Consider the following 22866-nt stretch of genomic DNA (forward strand, 5'->3'; position numbering starts at 1 on the left):
TAATTCTTACATGTATTCACCTGATGAAAACATTTACTTTTGCATGATGTAATGCTTCTGTTCATCAATAAAAACATTTCTGAAACAGCTGTAATGAACCACAATCCATCTGTTGTTTTTTGTTCATTCATACATACATACATACATACATACATACATACATACATACGTATATATATATATATATATATATATATATATATATATATATATATATATATATATATTTCTATACATTCGCACTTGCATGTATGCACATAGATACATACAACATGCCTGCCTGCATGCATGCATACATACATACATACATATATACATACATACACACAGCCACCATAATCATTCTATAATTTTCACATTACCGTTTTGCTGAATCAGCTGTTGATTCATATAGTAAATTCTATAAATATTGACAATTCAGTTTCACCACCAGCGATGGAGTAGCATCATCGATGAGCATTAGTTTCATGCGAAATTAGTGTGCTAATCTGATGCCCTCGCTTGCTGTGGGGAGGCTGTCTCCTTTGTCAGTACATAGAACTGTGTTTTGTTAGTGGCTAAAGAGTCTTTGACTCTTGTTTCTAGCAATGCTGGTGCTGCTCTACAACCTTAGTCACTATTAGTGACGGTGAATTTTTTCATTAGCCACCTTAATCATATATATATAAAATAGTAACTATCGACTTTTGTCCCGGACCTATAGGTTTCCAACAAACATTGCATCGTCATCAGCGAAGAAGATAGACATAGATTGTACAGCAGTTCTATTTATAGGTACGGACTGTACTGTCTCATATGAAACTTGAGGTGGCAGTGAAACTGCTTTATGAAATATTGTTCTGTTCAGCGTATGAATATTTTGTGAAGAACATGGGAAGTGCCGAATTCGCCCTATTATGTGTTTGTGTATTTTGCTCTATACATAGAACAGGGCTCGTTTCATCAATGGAAACTGGGAACTAAATACAGAAATTACTCAATAAATCTCCGTGTGTATCTTTGTTTTCAGGAACATAGAAGAGCAACAACCAAAATAAAAACACAATCTAACAGATGCATATAATATACTTAATAAAAATACATACACACACGCACACATATACCCCAGCCCACACATATCAGTTACGTATATTTCTCATTCTATCTCAAAATATCACAGAGTGAACGATGCATGAAGCGAAGCCAAATTAATATAATCTATTATACGTGTAAAAATTTACACGGAAAATTCTTTTAGAAATGCGATATTAATATTAAAGACATTTTTATTTTTTATTACGTTTTTTGCTCTTTGTTCCTAAAAATCATTTAAGTGCATTTCTAACCAAATGTAATACACATTGAGAAATACCCGTATTTAGCTCCCAACTTTATTTGGTGAAACGCGCCCTCGTGTCTGCTTAGAATGCATTATATTTACACGAGGTTGGCATTTTTCATGTTTATCAACATAGCTTCACAACAGATCCTTTTTGCCGAGCGAAAAAGTTCACAAAACAATAATTTCACCATCATTGCAGTCATTGAAAGCATACAACTACCCAGTGCATAAATCTATATAGAACAATTCTATGATACAACCCTCATTTTGCTCGTTGATGACGATACGAAGATCTGTGTCCCTTGCAGCTGGCAAAGTTAATGTTTATATTGATATTTCATATCCATATACTCTACATTGTGTACACGTGTATTTACATTTATATTAGATAAAACTATTGTGTAATTTAATATTGTATTATTGTGCACACATATATTTACATCGATATTACGTTATTACTGTGGCTCTGCGTCATGCATCGAGCACTCTGATGTAACATGAATATATATCTAAAGGTATAATGGAAAGTTCTCTTAATCGAATGATTTCAGCCATTTTCCCTCCCCTGTTTTTTTCCTCTTCTTGTCTAACCTTTCTTCTAGAAGAAGAGTGAATAAAAGATATTTCCTCCTTTTTATTTTTTTTTCATTTCCTGAGCGTCAGCCCTAGCACACTCCCTGTTTGCTTTTAAACCTCATCTTCAGGTTGCATTATTTTTTTGCACTATATATATATATATATATATATATATATATATATATATATATACATACATACATGTGTGTATATGCATACACACACATACACACATATATATATACATACATGTATGCATATATATATATATGTGCATACATATACATATATACATGAATACACATACATGTATATGTATACATATATACAGTCATATATATATATATAATATTATATGAACATATACAATCAGAAAGACAAACACGGATCATTTGATAGATTGAGAGAGAGAGGGAGAGAGAGAGGAGAGAGAGAGAGAGAGAGAGAGAGAGAGAGAGAGAGAGAGAGAGAGAGAGAGAGAGAGAGAGAGTAGGTATATCTTCCACCCGTCTTCTCTACTCCTCCATCTATATCTCAAACGAGACGTGCACACATATATTTCTGTACATACAAATGGCGTACTAATACAGCTAAATCAATACCAAATGTACATAGCAACTAATGTATTTCACTTCATTTTCGTTTTGTCTGCTCAAGTCGAGAGTTTTGTCGCTTTCCATTTCCTCATATGCAGCTAAACTCTGCAATCTCATAATTCTGAATCGTTTACCTAAATATATGCAGCTGACATAGAAATGAATACACAGCCTGCAGTCTCTAGAGGAAGCTGATATGACTTATGCTAGATCATCCACAAAGTAAAAGACACCGTCCTATGGAGCATGCCCCCTCTGCTTTAGTCTTGGTTGCACTCCGATATCATTTCTAGTATAAAAGCTTGGTTTATATTCTCAAACTATGTTCCTGTTAAACTTCACCTTTATATTGGAGATCAGTTCAGATGATACGTTGATCGCATAAAATTTATTGATCTAATAAAAGAAAAATCTACACAAATGTTTTATAGGATCAGGCGTGGCTGTGTAGTTAAGAAGCTCACTTGACAATCATATGCCTTCAGGTTATGTTCCACTGTACGACACCTCGAGCAACTGTCTTCTACAATAGCACCAAACCGACAAATAACTTGCGAGTGAATTTGGAAGACAGAAACTGTGATATACACAGAAACTGTGTATATATGTGTGTGCTTTTGCGTTTGTCTTGTGTGTGTCCTCTTATCGATTGTGAAATGGCGGTTCGTTTGCTTGCGGTCCTGTAACTTAGAGGTTGATAGAAATATTCAATAGAGTAAGTAAGGACTAGACTCTAAAGAAATAAGTACTGGAGTCGATTTGCTCGACTAAACCTATGAATGCGGTGCTCCAGCCTGGCCACAGTCCAGTAACTAAAACAAGTAAAAGGTATAAATATAAATAAAATTTATACGAAAATACAAATGTGTATTGTAGAAGTGACTCCCTTACGGTATATGGTTTCGTCCCTTTATTTTCTATGTTCAAATCCAGTCAGAGTTCTTTTTGTCCTTCGCCCATCCTAGGTAAACTAAAGAAATACCAGGAGTATAATATGAATGATTCAATGAGCTATATCACTATATTATAAATGTATCACTATAAACCTATGTTTATGGTAATTATTAAAAGAAAATGAAAGGTTAATTAATGCAAGAACAAATTGCAATTAACGCGGCTTCAATTTTATTACTATTTTATGGCGCTGAAGATCTCTATGGATTTGCTAGATGCGTTTATGGAAATTACAGGGGCTTTAAGACTAATATCTTTTAATGCAACAGGCGAAAATAGCAACTCGCGTGTGTTATTTTGAATACACACACACACACACACACACACACACACACACACACACACACACACACACACACACACACACACACACACACACACACACACACAAAATAACGCGCGAATTGCTATTTTCGCCCGTTGCATTAAGAACTATTATTCTTAAAATCCCAGTAATTTCCATAAACGATCCAGCAAATCCTTCGAGACTTTCAATCTCACAAAATTACGATAAAATTGAAACCGCGTTAAATGTATATATACATGTATGTATGTATGTATGTATTTATGTATGTATGTATGTATGTATGTATGTATGTACGTAATTGAGGAACACCAATCTCAGTTTAATAGACATCTAAAGTCAAACCTGTCCACGCTCTGAACCAATGTCTGTAACCTTCACTCTTAGTATGATCCATGACACCCTTTCTTTTTGAACGCCCGAGAACCTCTGCATAGTTGTCTAACAAACTAGAGTTAGCAACAGATGATTGCTGTTGGAATATTTTTGATGTGCGATCAGGGCTGACTCGGAACGAGACAATAACAACAATAACAACAACAAAAAATAACAACATGCAAACAACATTTTATTATTGTTAAAGACAAATATATCTCATTCTCTATTATCAACTCATCTCCGCAGATCTATCTACATACAATATTCTACAATAGCCACATCTAAAAAAAATGTCATAGTTTATTGATACCACGCTAAAACCATTGGCCTAAATACGATCTATTTTATCTCTCTATCACATCTACCAAGTCTATAAGTCAATCTTCTTCCGACATTATAATTCTTTCTAAAGGCGGCGAGCTGGCAGAATCGGTAGCATGCCGGGGGAAGTGCTTAGCGATATTTCGTCTGCCTCTACGTCCTGAGTTTAAATTCCGCCGAGGTCGACTTTGTCTTTCACCCTTTCGGGGTCGATAAATTAAGTACCAGTTGAATATTGGAGTCAATGTGATCGACTGCAACCTCCCCACAAAATCCAGGCCTTGTGCCTATGGTAGAAAGGATTATAATTCTTTCTATTATAGGCACAAGGTCTGAAATGTCACAAGAGGGCATAAGCAGATTACAACGCCCCAGTACTCAACTGGTACTTGTTTTATCAAATACGAAAGGATGGAAATCAATGTCAATCTCAGCGGAATTTGAACCCAGAACACAAAGACGGACAAAATGTTACTAAGCATTTTGTCCGCTGCGGTAAGGATTCTGTCAGCTTGCCGCCTTATCTTATTCCCAAACGATAAGTTGCATATCACCTCGACCTCCACCTCGGCCTACCTCGACATGTTCACTCCCCTTCGTCACTCCCCTTCGTCACTCCTCTTCGTCACTCCTCTTCGTTACATTTCTATTAAACTTCATCCTCCTATTAAACTTCAAAAACAGAAAGCGCTTTATTCGGCGCGTGCTCTAATGGTAGGGGCGTTGCACTCACGATCGCAAAATCGTGGTTTCGATTCCCGGACCGGGCTGTGCGTTTTATTCTTGTGCTAAATACTTCATTTCACATTGCTCCAATCCACTCAATTGTAAATAACTAACCTTGCCACGGACCATCGTCCGGTCCAGGGGGAATGTTGTGACCTCGGTAACATATGCTTAATGGAAACCTGGTAACCTGCCCTACGAATCATTAGGCTCAGGGCAGTAGTTTAAAGCCTCCAGAATTATTGCATTTAGTTATTTCTTTCCTATCCATGCGTGGACTTTCAGGAATTCAAAACTTGACAAATTACTTGCATTGATCTCAGCCGTCTGCAAACATAATGGTAATGTCTCCGCCGCTTCATTGTCGGATTAATTGATAATACACTCGCACGCACGCACACATACCTACCTACATACATACCTACATACCTACCTACCTACCTACCTACCTACCTACCTACCTACCTACCTACATACATACATACATACAAGCGTACACATGCGTGTATGTGTTTGTATTTAAGGAGACATCAATGCACAGCAACCAATATATATATATATATATATATATATATATATATATATATATATATATATATATATACATATATATATATATATATATATATATATATATATATCAGCGCATGTGTGTATGTACGTACATACGCACAAATATACGCTCACACAAACACATACACACACCGCACATATACATACACACACACAGAAACTAGTAAGAGAGGCTCATACACTGTTTAGAATGTTATTCGGTGCTCTTATGTCACGAATCCCATATTTAAGCAATTTGAACATACTCGATATGACGACGATGATGACGACGATGATGATGATGATGACGACGATGATGATGATGATGACGACGTGATAATGAATATGATACGATGATAAAGATATTTGTCTTAGTGGTTTTATTAGTTATAGTCATAACAATGATATTAATATGAGCAATAGTGACAGATGTCAGTTTTCGAATCAATTAAGACGGTAGGACAGAGGTGGCAGGATTGGTTTGTTGTTGTAGATAAGTGTAGTGTATAATGTATAGATTGTCCCATTTCGACAAGCTTTCAACCCTGGAGGTAACTTCTATTGATTAATTTAGATATAAGCAACATATATTGTGGAGGCGCAATGGCCCAGTGGTTAGGGCAGCGGACTCGCGATCATAGGATCACGGTTTGATTCCCAGACTGGGTGTTGTGAGTGTTTATTGAGCGAAAACACCTAAAGCTCCACGAGGCTCCGGCAGGGGATGGTGGCGAACCCTGCTGTACTCTTTCACCACAACTTTCTCTCACTCTTACTTCCTGTTTATGTTGTGCCTGTAATTCAAAGGGTCAGCCTTGTCACACTGTGTCACGCTGAATATCTCCGAGAACTACGTTAAGGCTAGACGTGTCTGTGGAGTGCTCAGCCACTTTCACGTTAATTTCACGAGCAGGCTGTTCCGTTGATTGGATCAGCTGGAACCCTCGACGTCGTAAATCACCTTGGGATTGCACCTAGAGAATTCCACCCCGAGGCACAAGTCCGGGCAAGGTTGTTTATGGAAGACCAGCAACCACCCGTGCATACCAGACTCCTCTCTCCACGCCACCAATGTTATCCAAGGGAAAGGCATGTATGGCTTGGCACCAGTGACGTTGCAACTCATTTCTACAGCTGAGTGAACTGGAACAACGTGAAATAAAGTGTCTTGCTCAAGAAGACAACACACAGCCCGGTCCGGAAATCGAACTCACTACCTCATGATTGTGAGCCCGACGCTCTAACCACTAAGCCATGCGCCTATAATATATAATTATTTACATTAGCTTGGAGAATAACTAGTATCCAGAGTTGCCGTGTGTAATCTCTGAGAGAAACCAACCAAAATGTTTAGCTTATAATATCGTAGGTCACATGGTGTGTATGTTACACATCACGTTTCATAATTTAACAGTGAACTAATTCCTCTTGTGTTAACTAATTATTGTCTGAATGAGAGAGAAAAAGAGGGGGAGGGGGAGAGAGAGACAGTGAGAGAGAAGATGGGATAAAGTAATGTTTTTGCTCAGGATAACAGTATATATATATATATATATATATATATATATATATATATATATATATATGCAGTTGTTGTGGGGGACGACACACATAATCCTTTAAACGATAGGGAATTATATACGGTCGATCTAAGCGATTCATCATTATAATCATTAACATTTAAATTGTTATTTAATGAAGTTCAGAAACAGAAGTGTTCACACACACACACATACACACAGTCTTTATATTAATTATTCGTAGATAAGATAACTTGTATCTCGACTGTTTCTAGCCTTCGTCCGCAAGTTGATAGTAGTGCTAGTAAAATGACCGCAAATTAACATTATACATTATACACATAGGGTTAAATGGGATTTTCAAAAGAAAAAAATAACCACTCCTTTATTGTACGAAATCATACGACATATCGTGTGCATACCCCCCCCCCCCACCACATATATATGACGGGCTTTTTCAGTTTCTGTCTACCAAATTCATTCACAAGGCTATAGCAGAAAACACTGGGTCAAGGTGCCACGCTGTGGAACTGAACCCGGAACCATGTGGTTGGAAAGCAAGCTTCTTGCCACACAGCCACACAGCCACGCTCCGCCCCTCCCTCTCCCTCTCCCTCTCCCCCTCTCTCTCTCCCTCTCCCTCTCCCCCTCTCTCTCTTCCTCTCCCCCTCTCTCTCTCCCTCTCTCCTCTCTCTCTCCCTCTCCCCTCTCTCTCTCCCTCTCTCCTCTCTCTCTCCCTCTCCCCTCTCTCTCTCTCCTTCTCCCCTCTCTCTCCCTCTCCCCTCTCTCTCTTTCTCCCTCCCCTCTCTCTTTCTCCCTGCCCCCTCTCACAAACTACTACTCAGAATGTACGTGATCGTTCATCAGACATTTGTGATAATACTGAAATTCTGTATTATCGTAATTGTCTGATGAAGGCTCACGTGAAACTTTGAGCAACAGTTTTGTGATGACTTTTTCAGTCTTGATAAAATGGTATATTACTCTACCTTTGGTATTCGAGTACTATTTCTTCCACATTGTCTTGCACCTATGTGCTTACCTCTGTGTGTGCATATACATACCTTGATACATGCACACACACACACACACACACACACACACACACACACACACACACACACACACACACACACACACACACACACATGTATGTATGAATAAAACATGATTGATGTAAGAGGTGGAAGGCGTTGAGAGTAACATAAGTACGTCATAGTGAACCGTAAGTGATAAACTATAAATGTACATATATCATTTGAGACACTGTGTTTCACGTGATCTATCTATCTATCTATCTATCTATCTATCTATCTATCTATCTATCTATCTATCTATCTGTGTATGATGTAAATATATATATATATAAATTGCCACTCAGAAAGCGACGTGGCTGGCATTCAACACTGAAAGTATTCGGCATTCTATTATCATCTATCCACTTGATTAGCTATTCTGAGACACTTGCATTACATCTTGCAATTTATTACGTGCCGTACAAAGGGGATGATGAATTCCTTACCTATTCGTCAATTTCAGAAACCAAGTAGGCAAAGTTTACCTCAGACTAAAATTGGTTGGGGATTAGTCTCGTACAGCAGAATCAATTACCGCTTTACTGTTTCTCAGAATTACCAACGGCCTTAAATAGAAGCCAAGATACACACACACACACATACATACACACGCGCGCGCGCGGACACATACGTGCAAACATGCACAAATATATATACATATAGGCGTAGGCGTTGCTATGCGGAAAGAAGCTTGTTTCCCAACGATTTGGTTCTAGGTTCAGCTCCACTGTGTGGCACCTTGGGCAATTGTCTATAGCTTCGGGCCGACCAAAGCCTTGTGAGTGGATTTGGTAGACGGAAACTGAAAAAAGCCCGTACACACACACACACACACACACACACACACACACACACACACACACACACACACACACACACACACACACACACACACACACACACACACATATATATATGTATATATTTATGTGTGTGTCTTTGTGTTTGCGTTTGACACTCATTAACGCTTGACAACCGGCGTTGGCGTGTTTACGACCCGTAACCTAACGGTTCAGCTAAAGTGACTCATAGAATAAGTACAAGGTTTAAAAAAAATGAGTATAAAGTTGGTACTTCAGCTACTAGCAGTTGAGACTTGCGTAATCTAGAGCGCGTTTTAAAATTTCATCATGTTCTTTAACCCGGGCAACGCCGGGTATTTCTACTAGTGTGTGTGTGTGTGTGTGTGTGTGTGTGTGTATATATATATATATATATATATATATATATATATATATATATAAATGATATCCTACCACATCTATGTATGTCTGTGTGTCTGTTGCCTGCCTGTCCATCTGTTTGTGCGTCCGTCCGCCTGTCTGTCTGTCTATCTATCTACATATGTATGTATGTATGTATATATGCGTACATTTATATATGGATGTTTGTAAGTGTGTTTGTGTACGTGTATGTATGTTTTAAGAGAATAAGTTGAGAAAGAGAATCATATTATCAAAAATGAAACGAAAAATATAAATGAGGAATGATTACAGAATATACGAAGGTTATGGAAACTCTCAACCTCTCAATCCCATTGAAATTGGAACTAAATGTTTTCAGATCGTTGACCTCTGTAACCTATCGTCAGTATTGCAATTACGGTGATTGTTTTGACGGTGGCAGTAACAGCGAGAGGCATTAACTGTGGTGGTTTCAAGTCTGTGAATAAGAGAAATCATCTCTTTGTCAATTATATCTTCGTCGCATCCCATCGGGCTTTGAACTCCGAACATTAACTGAGCGGAAATATATGGTGTATGACATTCAGTTTGGAAACTCGTCACTGTTTCTTTCACACCACAGTTCGTTTATCATACTACGATTATTATAGTAGGTAATAGTGATAATGCTGGTCGCGCTTCGGTTTCGGTTTATTGATTGTCCAATAAGGCACTGCTAGTGTGTTTAAACCTATTACTGAGATGGAGTTGTCGCATAATATGGAAATATGACTAGCCAGGGAAATAAACATGTAGATGTAATAATGGTACTACTAATAGCTGATGATAAGGTCGTTGACACCAGAGAACCAAGAGAAGATAATAAAATAAAAGCATTAAGAAGAGTGTAAGAGCTAAAGATTATCGGTCTGTGTTTAACAACGAAGATGACTAATCGATTACTTCGGAATATCTTATTTGGTTTTCTACATGTCAAATCTGTGTAATGGCACTCAATGCATTGAAAGGTAAACAAAGCATTATCTCAGAGAAAAGTAGAAATAAATACCAAAGTTAATAGATTTAAAGAACTTTTGTCTGAAAATAAACTGAGCTTAGCAGCATTTGGTTCGTCTTTACGTTCTGAGTTAAAATTCCGCCAAGGTTGACTTTGCATTTCATCCTTTCGGGGTTCGATGAAATAAGTACCAGTCAAGTACTGCAGTCGATGTAACCAACTAACCCCTTGCTTCTAAAGTTACTGGCCTTGTGCCCTAAATTTTAAACAGTTCTTGGCACTATTTTACTCAAGTTTTCAAGATCCACAAGTGAGAAACATTGTCACAAACTTTCTAGCTGTCAATCCATGCTATACTTAGATCGTTCTCTTTTTCCTTCATCCATAGCATTGTTGATCAATAATTGACCTTCGCAGTCATGAGAATCATTGCACCGTCTCTTCTGAAATAAGTTAGTACATCTTGATGTTCATCATTTGCGATATCATTGCAGAAAGGACATTATTAGCTGTAGAAAGAAACTCAAGAGTTTTTAGATTTAGGATTTACTACTTATTTATATTAAGAGATTAAAATGGCTTTTCTTTTCAGTGAGTTAGTTGTTACCAGCTTTTTCCTATCTTCTTAAACTCAACTAACACTTTGTCTGTGTCCCTGTTAAATATATTACTCGGAAGTGTAAGATCATATTTTCCGGTGTTTTTCAGTTGTTTGGTTTTATAACCTGAACCAATTCTCATGCTGTTATGACTTTCTTCTTATTGTTTAGGTTCTTGCTCATTGTTTTAAAACAATCTCCTCTGTACTGATATCATTGCTCTCCTTACTCTACTAAAGAAGTTTACTTCACATGATGTTCACAGTACTTTGATTTCTATTTTATTTTTACTTATTTTCTGATAAAATTCTTTAGGATCGGATTTCGTAGCTCTCCTTCTGTTGACGAACTTTTCTTTGGTGTATTTTTGTTATTTCTCTTATGTACACGTTACCCATGCAATATCATCCTGTACCGTCTTCTATCTTCATTGATCTTGTTACTCACACTTGCGGTTAATAAAGGAACCATTATTATTATCATTATTAAGGCGGCAAGCTGGCGGAATCGTTAGCATGCTGACCGAAAGGCTTAGCGGTATTTCACCCGTCGCTATCGTCTGAGTTTAAATTCCGCCGAGGTCAGCTTTGCTTTTTATCTTTGTGGGGTCGATAAATTAAGTACCAGTGAAACACTGGGGTCGATGTACTCTACTTATTTCTTCTCCATAAATGACTGCCCTTGTGGCAGAATTTGAAACTATTATTATTACCTCCGCCTTAGCGAAGGCAGGGGTTTTGTTTTCAGTCGTGTTTATTAGTTTGTCCGTGGACAATATAACTCAAGAACTGCATGATGGATTCGGATGAAACTTTCAGGGATATTTGGCCTCATGACTGGCATGAAGTGATTAGATTTTGGGATCGATCCGGTACCGGACAAGGATTCTGCATTATTTGTTATATTTACTTTACGTGATTACGATCTTACGTTAACTTTCAAGTCTTTCTCAATTATCTCCCTTTAGGCTGTAGCTATTTTGAATGGTGAATTTATTAACTTTGGCTTGTATTAGATAAGGATAAACTATTTATCACTGTTACTAAATTTTCTACAGCCATCTTCACATTCCATGACTACCATTGGGATCGATGAGGTACCGGACAAGTATTCTGGATTATTTTTCCGGTTCTTTTACTTAAATTTTGAGAGCTGTCAGGTTAATTTTTAGTATTCTCGTTCGTGAGAGAAGTCGAGATTATTTCAGATATTCATTTTAAAAATCATCTCTGGCTAATCGTTGTGAGGACGTTGGTGTTACCTTCGTGGAGGTTTGCGCTCTCTGAGTGCTCTTATAATAATAATAATAATAATAATAATATTCTGCCGAGGTCGACTTTGCTTTTCATCCTTTCGGGGTCGATAGATTAAGTACCAGTTGCGTACTGGGTCGATCTAATCCCTCCGCAAAAATTTCGGGCCTTGTCCCTAGAGTAGAAAAGATTATTATTATTATTATTATTATTATTATTATTATTATTATTATTATTATTATTATTATTATCATCATCATCATCATCATCATCATCATCATCATCATCATTATCATTATTATTATTATTATTATTATTATTATTATTATTATTATTATTATTATTATTATTATTATTATTTAGACTACTTTGCATTATTAATTTCTTTATATATACTTATCTCAGTCTATTTCAATGTAGTATTAAATTCTCCGAAGAAAGATCGATAATAGACTCTGTCACTATTGTTATTGATGAGAATGACTGATAATCTGGTAAAACATCGTTTTAACATCTAAACAATGGTATCTGCACAGGCTACTAATAGAATGCTTTAGTTATTTTTATTTGAATGTCCACAACACTGTCTCTTTAGAAAACACATTTACAGTTTATCTACATTTTATCAATTGTTATTTTTTCCATTAAGCTGACATTTTTTTTCGGCTGTATCCGGGTATCACTTAAGAAAGTTGAGCTATTGTGCAACAGTTGAAAATTCGATTTTGCTAGAAATGAGTATCTAAGTAAATTTAGAATTGACGTAAAGAAGACAATAACACTGCGGACATTTTAAAGCTTGAGTGAACCATGATAAATTTCTAAATCAGACAAAAAAAAAAAAGGGGAAACAAATAAATGGAATTATAGTCGTGGATTTTAGAGTTGTTGAATGATTGATGGTGTGAAAATAAAGAACGATAAGGGATTGTAAAATGTTTTACTGAAAATAGTAACCATTAGTCGTACGGTAGTCAGAGTAAATGATTGTTAGTCAACCGAGAACGAAAAAAATGCTTTTATTAATGAAATGTTTATCAGCGAGAGAGCCTTAACGCTCCACACAATTGCTTGATTTACTAAGAATAATAACCGATTCTATACATTCTATAGTTTTAAAATAAAAGACACTGAATAATGTGGCCACGTTTAGGGGGAGACTTTTATCAAGACTGTTTTCAGAGATATGTCTATACTGTCGTTCATTTTCAATTTGCTGTTTATACAACCCCATTTCCTCCATATACCTACAAGGCACAAAAGCATTGATTTTCGGTTTTTATCTCTTCCTGGAATCTTCACTGTTATCGGTGTTAAATATCTCCGACGGACGAACGAATTATTTCAAGATCATTAACATTTCATTAACAGGATCCAAGAACTATGTGGTGAAATAGTAAGATAATAAAAGTATCTGTTTATCATGCCACTGAATCTAAGGTACCATGCATTAAATTCTATCTCATGACACACAACGTCATGAATAGCGAAACGATCAAAGAACAGCGGGAGAGAATTTTTTTTGTTTTAGATGCTTTCAATGTTCTCTACAAAAATTTGCCAATGTCTCATGAGGCTGCCCATATACTTCTCACAGTACACCATTAAATTCAACAAGGTAGTAGTAGTAGTAGTAGTAGTAGTAGTAGTAGTAGTAGTAGTAATAGTAGTAACTTCTCACATTAGAACATTTATTGAAAAAGAAGGATGTCGCTGACTGCATCAATCTAGGTCATGAATATATTCGTGCGCTTAGAACAATTTAGAAAAGATATCGAATATTCGAAGGTAAATTCATTCAAGGATCTGACGAGTTACTGCTACTACTACTACTACTACTACTACTACTACTACTACTACTACTACTACTACTACTGCTACTGCTGCTGCTGCTGCTGCTGCTGCTGCTGCTGCTGCTACTACTTTAATTTTATTTTGCCTCAAGTGTCCATTCCTTTATTCATGTTAGAAAAACGTTTACATGACCTGTATGTATAGAAATATTATTATAAGTAAAACGAGACTAGAATCAAAAACATTAAGCAATATAAGACATTGAAAATAGGCCAAGAAATGCAGATGAATTACACAAAATAAATTTTGCACAAATATCATTCTCTTTCCTTAAAAGGGAAACTTCACCCTCTCTTATATCTCTAAGTAAACTCTCTCTCTCTCTCTTTTTTTTTTCTCTCTCTTACACTGAAAGCAACTATAGATTGAAGTACCATCAATCCTCAGTCCCCAAAACAAAAATTCCCCACGTATAAGTAAATGATTATACCAATAAAAATAAATAAAGGTGACCTGCTCGCTTGTGAAAAGCTACCATCAAGATTGGAATGAAGGACCCTTCGACTCCCGCTGTTTCCACTCGTATTGGAATCTCTACTTCTAAGATTGAAAGTGAGCATCCCCTGTATTGGAAGAGATGAAAAAAAAAAAAAAAAAGAAGCAAAACGCGTCCCACCTCATCTTTGCAATCCCGTTTCAGGTCATTGACAATCAAAGTAGTTTTCACCAATAATCTATCAGCAGAGTATCTTTTGAATTCTTGCCCTGCTTTTTCCACCCTAATCAATAAAATTTCATCATATCATTTTTTCAACCTTTCACAAATTTTACCATAAGCATCTTCAGCCATAACCTCTTTATACAAGCTGAAAAATGCAGTTGGAAAATTCTAATTAACTTGTGCACAGAAACCTATAATATCATTGTTATACATATCACCGAGTAAATCTATTATCTGCCATGCTGTCTTGATGCTTGGGTGCACTGGGCGTTTTCCTAGGGGTTTCACAAGCCTAGAGACCCGATTACGATCTATGTATGCTGGGACTTATTTCAATAAATAAATACTAAAGAGCTTACTTCATTGATTTGACCAGAAGTGTTAAGATGATCCTGATTATCTGGAATTTAACAAGCTATGCAGCCACATGATTCTGTTGTTTTCTCGTTTCATTTCAGCCCTGTCCTCTCTTCCGCTCTCTTTATTACAGAGATTTTGTGCTTTTAGTCGGATTAAGAAATTTTAAGTTGTTCAGAATTTTGCAGTGTCCTATGTGATCGTCTAGTTTGCCGAGTGCATTGTGCCGGCATTAGCAGTACAGTATCTTATAACGAACAATAGATGTTACTTGAGAATTCTGGAAATGTATTTATTAAACCTGAACATTTATATGCCTCTCTTATAAGATACATGAAATTATGTATGCAAGTAAGGAAACTCATTCGAATCCAACGTTTCCTGCTATTTTCAAATTAACAAACGACACAGAGATAAAAATGATTTTCTGCTGGCGAGCGAGATGAATCTAAATTCTGTTTTTATTTGCGGTTGAATGTTTTTCAAATAATTCCTAATGCTAATAACGCCCTGGAAGAGAGCGTGGAATTAATAGTTTTCCATTTACTGTGAAATGTAAAGCCAGATTACACCAAATCACTGCTATACATATAACTATTTTCTATTGAAATCCAAAATAAAAATGAAAATCTACATATATGATCTTTTCGCACTATAACTTGCAATGTGTTTCTCAAAGTCTCTTATAGTGGACTCAGCAAGAGGTTCAAGAGGGTTTCTAAAAACTTCCCTTCGGCTATTTAAGAGGACAACTTTGAGAATAGCTAGTACAAGGTTGAATCCAAATTCTCAAATAGTTTATCGTTAAAGTAAATATATTTTGTATATTACACCATGTTATTGATTAACTTGAAATAACATCGACTATTTTTTTCTTTTTATAGGGTATGTACAGAATTTCCATAAATCCTGCAACAAACTACTTTTGGTTCACTGTCCGGAGAATTATGCCAATGTGACCATGATGAGTGAGTGCCTATTATTATTATTATTATTATTATTATTATTATTATTATTATTATTATTGTTGTTGTTGTTGTTGTTGTTGTTGTTGTTGTTGTTGTTGTTGTTGTCGTCGTCGTCGTTGTTGTTGTTGTTGTATGCGCGCTGTGGCAAGTGCCTTGTTCTGAATGCTGAGTATGTGTGTAAGTTGTATGTTTAAGTTATATATATGTCCGCAGCGATTCCTAAGGCATTTATAATTTAGGGAATCATTTGTTGTCCATTACTGTATTCTGGTTATCTCCCTTGCCAAACTTTTATATTTGAATAATTACTCCATTTCATTTAGAGATACATTACCATCTGTCGGAACACTAATACTTCGAGATTCATTCATTTATTCATTCTTCTTCTTCTTCTTATTCTTCTTCTTCTTCTTCTTCTTCTTCTTCTTCTTCTTCTTCTTCTTCTTCTTCTTCTTCTTCTTCTTCTTCTTCTTCTCATTGGAAGGCGGCGAGCTGGTAGAATCGGTAGCACGCTGGACGAAATGCTTAGCGGTATTTCGCCCGTCGCTAAGTTCTGAGTTCAAATTCCACCGAGGTCGACTTTACTTTTCATCCTTTCAGGATCCATAAAATAAGTACCAGTGATAATGTAATCGACTCATCCTCAATCTTTTCCCAAGGTGAAATAATAGTAATAATAATTAATTAATTAAATAACTTTCATATCAATGATGCAGGACGTTATACGGATCTCATTTAATGCACAAGTTTTCCTAGCGATCTTCATTCATATTTACAAATTTTTGAAAGTAGTTTTTTCTAAGGGATTCCAAGAAATCGTTTCGGCAATTTTTGAAAATATTTCCCTCATTAATTAGTATGTAATACACAGTAAAATTTCAGGTTCAACGTTATATACTTGCCCTTTCTCAAATATACATCCACACATTGTTTATAAGAAACTAAATAAAATAGAAAACTTCCTAGTCCGATCGTAAATATAAATCATTATGATTAACATATGTAAGGCGGCGAGCTGGCAAAATCGTCGACATAATCGATTTACCCCTTTCCCGAACTTGCTGGCCTTGTGCGAAAATTATTATTATTATTATTATTATTATTATTATTATTATTATTATTATTATTATTATTGTCGTTATTATTATTGGAAGGCGGCGACTTGGCAGAATCGTTAGCACACCGGGCGAAATGCTTAGCGGCATTTCGTCTGTCTTTACGTTCTGAGTTCAGATTCCACCGTGGTCGACTTTACTTTTCAACCTTTCGAGGGTCGATAAATTAAATACCAGTGAAACACTGGGGTCGATGTAATCGATTAGTCTCCTCCCCCAAATTTCAGGCCCTGTGCTTCTAGTAGAAAGGATTATTATTATCAAGGCAAGGAGCCAGCAGAATCGTTAGCACGCCGGGCAAAATGTTTAGCAGCATTTCGTCCGTCTGCCCGTTGTGAGTCTAAATTCCACCGAGGTCGACTTTGCCTTACAGCCTCTCTGGGTCGATAAAATAAGTACCAGTTGAGTGCTGGGGTCGATATAGCCAACTAGCCCCTCTCCCAAAATTTCAGGCCTTGTGCCTTTAGTAGAACGGATTATTATTTTTATTTACAACACATTTTTCTTTTGCTCTAGCATTCCAACCATTGTCGTGTCCATAACTTTAGTCTTTTCTCCTCAAACCACACCATCTCCATCAATCCAAGTAATTTCTCTCCATTACATTTCTTGTTATACTAAATAAATGGATCCTTCGCCGATTTCAACGATGACTATTCCAGTTATTCGGACTAAAGAATTGCCTACACGTATTGTTTTTGTTCAGAAGAGGAAGCACATCGCCCATGAGCCTTTCTTTAAAGCCTCCTAAACTGGTAGAAGGAAGAAGTAAAGGGAGGGAGTTATCCTTAAGATAAGAGTCTCGTTGCGAATGCTTTCAACAAAACTGACCCCTCTGAGGCTTCCACGGACCAGGTGGAAATGTTAAAACAAAATGACAAATTAAGTTTAAACTGGAACGGTCCCCTTCTAAATTGATTCCACATAGTGGCCATACGAAGCCTATGGTAGAAGTCATCTAAGATGCCACGTAGGAGGACTGAAATTGAGAAACTATGTAACCGCAAAACAAACTTCTGAACCTAAATGTAAAGGGTTCAGTATTCTGCAGATACTTGTACTCCTAACTGACTCTCCGTCGGTTGCGACGACGCCTGTCCCAGTTGATTCGATCAACAAAACAGTAGGTTCGGGAAACTAACGTGCACGTGGTTGAGCACTCCACAGACGTGCGTAACCATTAACGTGGTTCTCAGGGAGATTCAGCGTGATACAGAATGTGACACGGCTGGCTCTTTGAATTACACGTACAACAAATTTTTGCCAGCTGATTGAACTGGAGTAACGTGAAATAAAGTGTCTTGCTCAAGGACACAACGCATCTCCGGGAATGGAACTCACGACCTTACGATCATGAGCCAAATTCTCTGACCACTAAGCCACGCTCCTTCACTGTACTCTTACGAAATCCTTAGACAGAATTAGCTAAACAGAGTGATACCACTGGCTCTTCAAATTAAGGAGTACAGTCTATTCTACGAGCTTTCACATAGTTTTACTCTAAAGGCACCTTTTAGTGGTATCGAACTCAAGACCTTAGAATTGCTCTGAATACACCATGCCTTGTTTTAGCTATGGCTATGGCACTCTTCCTATTCTTCAGTGATCACCATTATGAATTCAGCAGCTACCACTTCTTTTACCACCACCAAAACCACCATCACCACCACCACCACCACAATTCCATTACAGCTGCTCTCCTCCTTATCCTCATCAACAACAGCTGCATTAGCACCAATAGCAGTGTAAGCTAACCACGTTATGTATTGCTAGCTATGAACTCTACTTGTATAAATACAGCAACGGTAGACTTAGAGTGTGTCTGGAAAACAAAATACAGCAAGGTCGAATTTGGTTTATACAGAGATGGTTGACCAAATTTGGAACCTTGTAAGAAGAACTTAGTAAGAACATATGGCAGCATAATTACCAGATGAGCGATCCTGAACGCATTAAAATCCCTAGAAATATCCAATCAGAGTGATCTCATAGTTTCTGGTTCAACAAATTCCACTTATACGAGACAGCATTTTAATCAACAGTTCCTTGCTGTCGTTTCTTCTCTTGTAACTAATATGCATATTTATTTTGTCTGTTTTTCTGTGTCTATCATCAAACTAATAGATACATTATTAACCACACTTTTGCCTTTGAAGTAAATAAAGATCAACATGAATTATTTAAGGGCTCTCAAAAATAACTAATGCAATAATATGCTTGACCAATGAAGGAAGAAAATTATTGAGCGTTTATGTTTATGATAAAGAAATTTATGTAAACGATGTCAGTTATATTTTTGTAGTGAAAATATAAAAATAAACGTTAATATATGGACGATATAATCCTAAATATACGAAAAGTATCAATAAAACCAATAGTGCAGACAGAATACAACAGAATTCTTAGGATGTTTTAATATTACAGTCCATAAATTAATTATAAATTTGGCATGAATTCTAGCATTCTTAGTTGACCGAGAGACAAAAGTAACTCAAAGCTGTGTCATGAGATACAGCTATATTCTGCGACATTTGGAATTACTTCACACACACACACACACACACACACACACACACACACACACAATAGCACATAAAGTAGAATTAAGAGTCGTACAACAAAAGTAGTAAGACGAAGTACGTAGTATCAAAGCATCGCCTGAGCAAGAACCCACATTTAACTGGTGTTATGTGCGTGAGCACATGTGAGTGCGTGCGTAATATATATACATCTGTACACGCATATATATATATATATATATGTATGTGTGTGTGTGTGTGTGTGTATGTGCGCGTCTCTGTGTGTAATTTTTTTCTTGTGTGTGGTTTTGTTTTTTCCGTTTGAAGATTACTTAGACTTGAAACCTGAAATAACGATTCGTTATATTTAATGGACTACACAATATCTTCTCATATCTACATACTTGTACAGATAAATATAGAACGTAATTCCACACTATTAATCTGTATAAAGCACCACATAACCATTTCAAAGACAAAGTTATTCTTGATTGTTATGTACTGATATCATCCTTGATTACAACAATCTCATACATTTTTAACACCAACAAAAAACAATATTCATTACAAACTATTTCTTTTTTCTTTTCACAGTGGAGGAACCTGATGGTATAACATTTTTGTTACATTATGTGTGAACTTCCGATTATATCAATTAACCTGTTTAATATTTTTAGTGATTTCACTGTATTTTTCCCCGAATTATCATCGACTAACTATAATGTTTGTTTTTTGTTAATCCAATGATTCATAATGCTCTTGAGAAACGCATGTGCTTCATACATTCCTGTTTCCCATTGCCCTATAGATTTAAAGTATATATATGTGAAATCAATATTTATCAATAGGTGGGCGTGGATTTGAAGAATCGATAGAGCAATGGGCTAAGATGGATCGTGGTTTTATGTCCCATTGCCTTGGAAATTTAAACTCTGTCGAGGTCAGATTAACTCTTCAACATTTCGTGGTTGATAAAAATAAATTACCTGTTAAGTATAGGAGGTCGATTAAATCGTTTGTATCTTTCCTTAAAATGTGTGGATTTGTACCTAAGTTAGAAATCAATATTTTTGTCAGGTTTACTTTTGAAAATATAAACTGCCACTCCTGTAAGCTTCAAATGTTTGACCGATGAAAATTATAGCATTTTTCCATTTAATATTTCAAGTAATATGAACTATAGAATAGTCTTCTCTGTATATTACTTAACGTGTATATTCTGAAGAAAGCCACACATATATGGTATTTGTTTCGAGGAAGAAGCTGGAATAGACGTATAGCGAAAAAAAAAAAAAAGGAAAAAGTACAGAAAAACATCATTAGACGAAATTCGTCTCGCAGCGGCGTGGAATTGTTAAATCCAGTTTTCTGCGTATTTGCACGTCATCAGCAGCACGCATCCACACTGCATACGTAGGCAAATTTAGCCTCTACTAATATGGAAAAACATCGATTAACAAATAACTGGTGTCGCATAAAACCGGCAAGCTTGGTGAATTCGATATTAGCGACGGAAGCAGTATTATTTCAAAATAGTATTGTTTTTCTTCCTCAACGAGGATATATTTTAAAATTATAATATACATTTAATCCAAATATTTAACTTAGACTGTGTCATATCTAAACTATAGAGTGATTTATACTTAAATATTTTGATTTAATTAGACTCTGTGTTTAGATTATATTGTAATTTACATTTAAATATTTGAAGTAGATTATACTTTTACATTCAAATTATTTCGCATTATATCTGAAATGCAGTGTTTAAGATACATACTTGGGATATCATAACGAGATAGGGATATCATCATGTAACCTACTTTATTATATAGAGAAGAAGAAGGAAGAAACTGAAATGGTTCAACTACATAATAAGAAGCTCATGTAATGATTATGTAGCTCTGGCATTTCTCCAAGATTACCCAGACGTCAGAAAACGTGGCAGACCACCTCGGAGATGAAATTTCAAACGGCTTATCGCCCACAACATCCGAAAGCAGAGAAGCCAATTGAAGATGTTGGCGATGATAGGAGAGAGAAAATATTTTTTACGGATATGGTATAGGATCTCCGTCGGATTATCGCATTCTGATACTTGTTTCACTCATTGACCTGCAGTGAAATTGGGGCAATTTAGCATTAAATTGAATGATTACTCAGTACTTTTTGTATAGTACATATTCATTAAGCTTTTACAAGGAAACTGTTGATAGTGACTTAGAAGTTACTGCTTGCTCGCTTTCTCCATACACACCCACAAATGCGCATGCTCCCACTTTTTATGACGTTAGATAAAAACAGCAGTGGTTAGTAAAATTGACTAAAAAATTATAGCGAATCCTCATTATTATTTCTAACCTTGGCAAAACTGGCTGGGTAGCGGGTTTCGCAAAAACATCGGACAAAAACGCGTTGAGTATTTATTCCGTCTCTTTAGTTCTGAGTTCAATCTCGTCGGTACATTTTTTTATCCCTCCCGTGTCCAGGAAATTAAATACCAGTTGATACTGAGGTCGATGATATCGACTAATCCCCTTCACTCTAACGACTCTGCTAATCTATAGCCTATTATCTTTTTATATTTTTACCAGTTTCCGTCAATGGACTGCGACCGTCCTGGAGTACCGTCTTGAAGGGTTCAGTCAAATAGATTGACCCCCAGGACTTATTTTTCTAAAGTGTGGTACTTGTCTATTGGTCGCTTTCACTGAACTGCCATTGCATTAATAATTCATATTTGAGAGTTTAAGCAAATTACATTTATATTGAAATAATATTGTCGGAAATAAATTATATTTAATAAAAGATCGGGAGCTAGAGAGGATTTATCGACGAAAATATTTTTATTCTGTTATATGAGACTCATATGAGAGACAATAAAAATATGTAATGAGAATAAGAAGAGAACACCAATTGGAAGGATTTCTAACTAATAAAATTTTACATAGACACAAGAATAGAAATTTGTGGTGAGGGAACTATCGATTGTATCGATCCAACGACATGGCTAGTGCTCATTTTACCAATGTTAGAAA

The 22866-nt window shown here is 36.3% G+C and overlaps 1 protein-coding gene across 2 annotated transcripts in view; it reads left to right on the forward strand.

The window, feature by feature from the left end:
- Positions 1 to 22866, forward strand: part of LOC149136250 (uncharacterized) — a 167913-nt gene that overhangs the window by 95878 nt on the left and 49169 nt on the right. Inside the window, exons 2-3 of one of the 2 annotated variants that reach the window (XM_089351454.1) lie at positions 16114 to 16197; positions 20426 to 20440. In XM_089351454.1, the coding sequence (XP_089207580.1) occupies positions 16114 to 16197; positions 20426 to 20440 (99 nt within the window). The remainder of the gene's footprint in view (positions 1 to 16113; positions 16198 to 20425; positions 20441 to 22866) is intronic. The other variant, XM_089351455.1, reaches the window with a different exon arrangement.

The sequence above is a fragment of the Octopus bimaculoides genome, chromosome 4 (genome assembly GCF_046866305.1).
Source record: "Octopus bimaculoides isolate indiv1 chromosome 4, ASM4686630v1, whole genome shotgun sequence".
Lineage (NCBI taxonomy): Eukaryota > Metazoa > Mollusca > Cephalopoda > Octopoda > Octopodidae > Octopus > Octopus bimaculoides.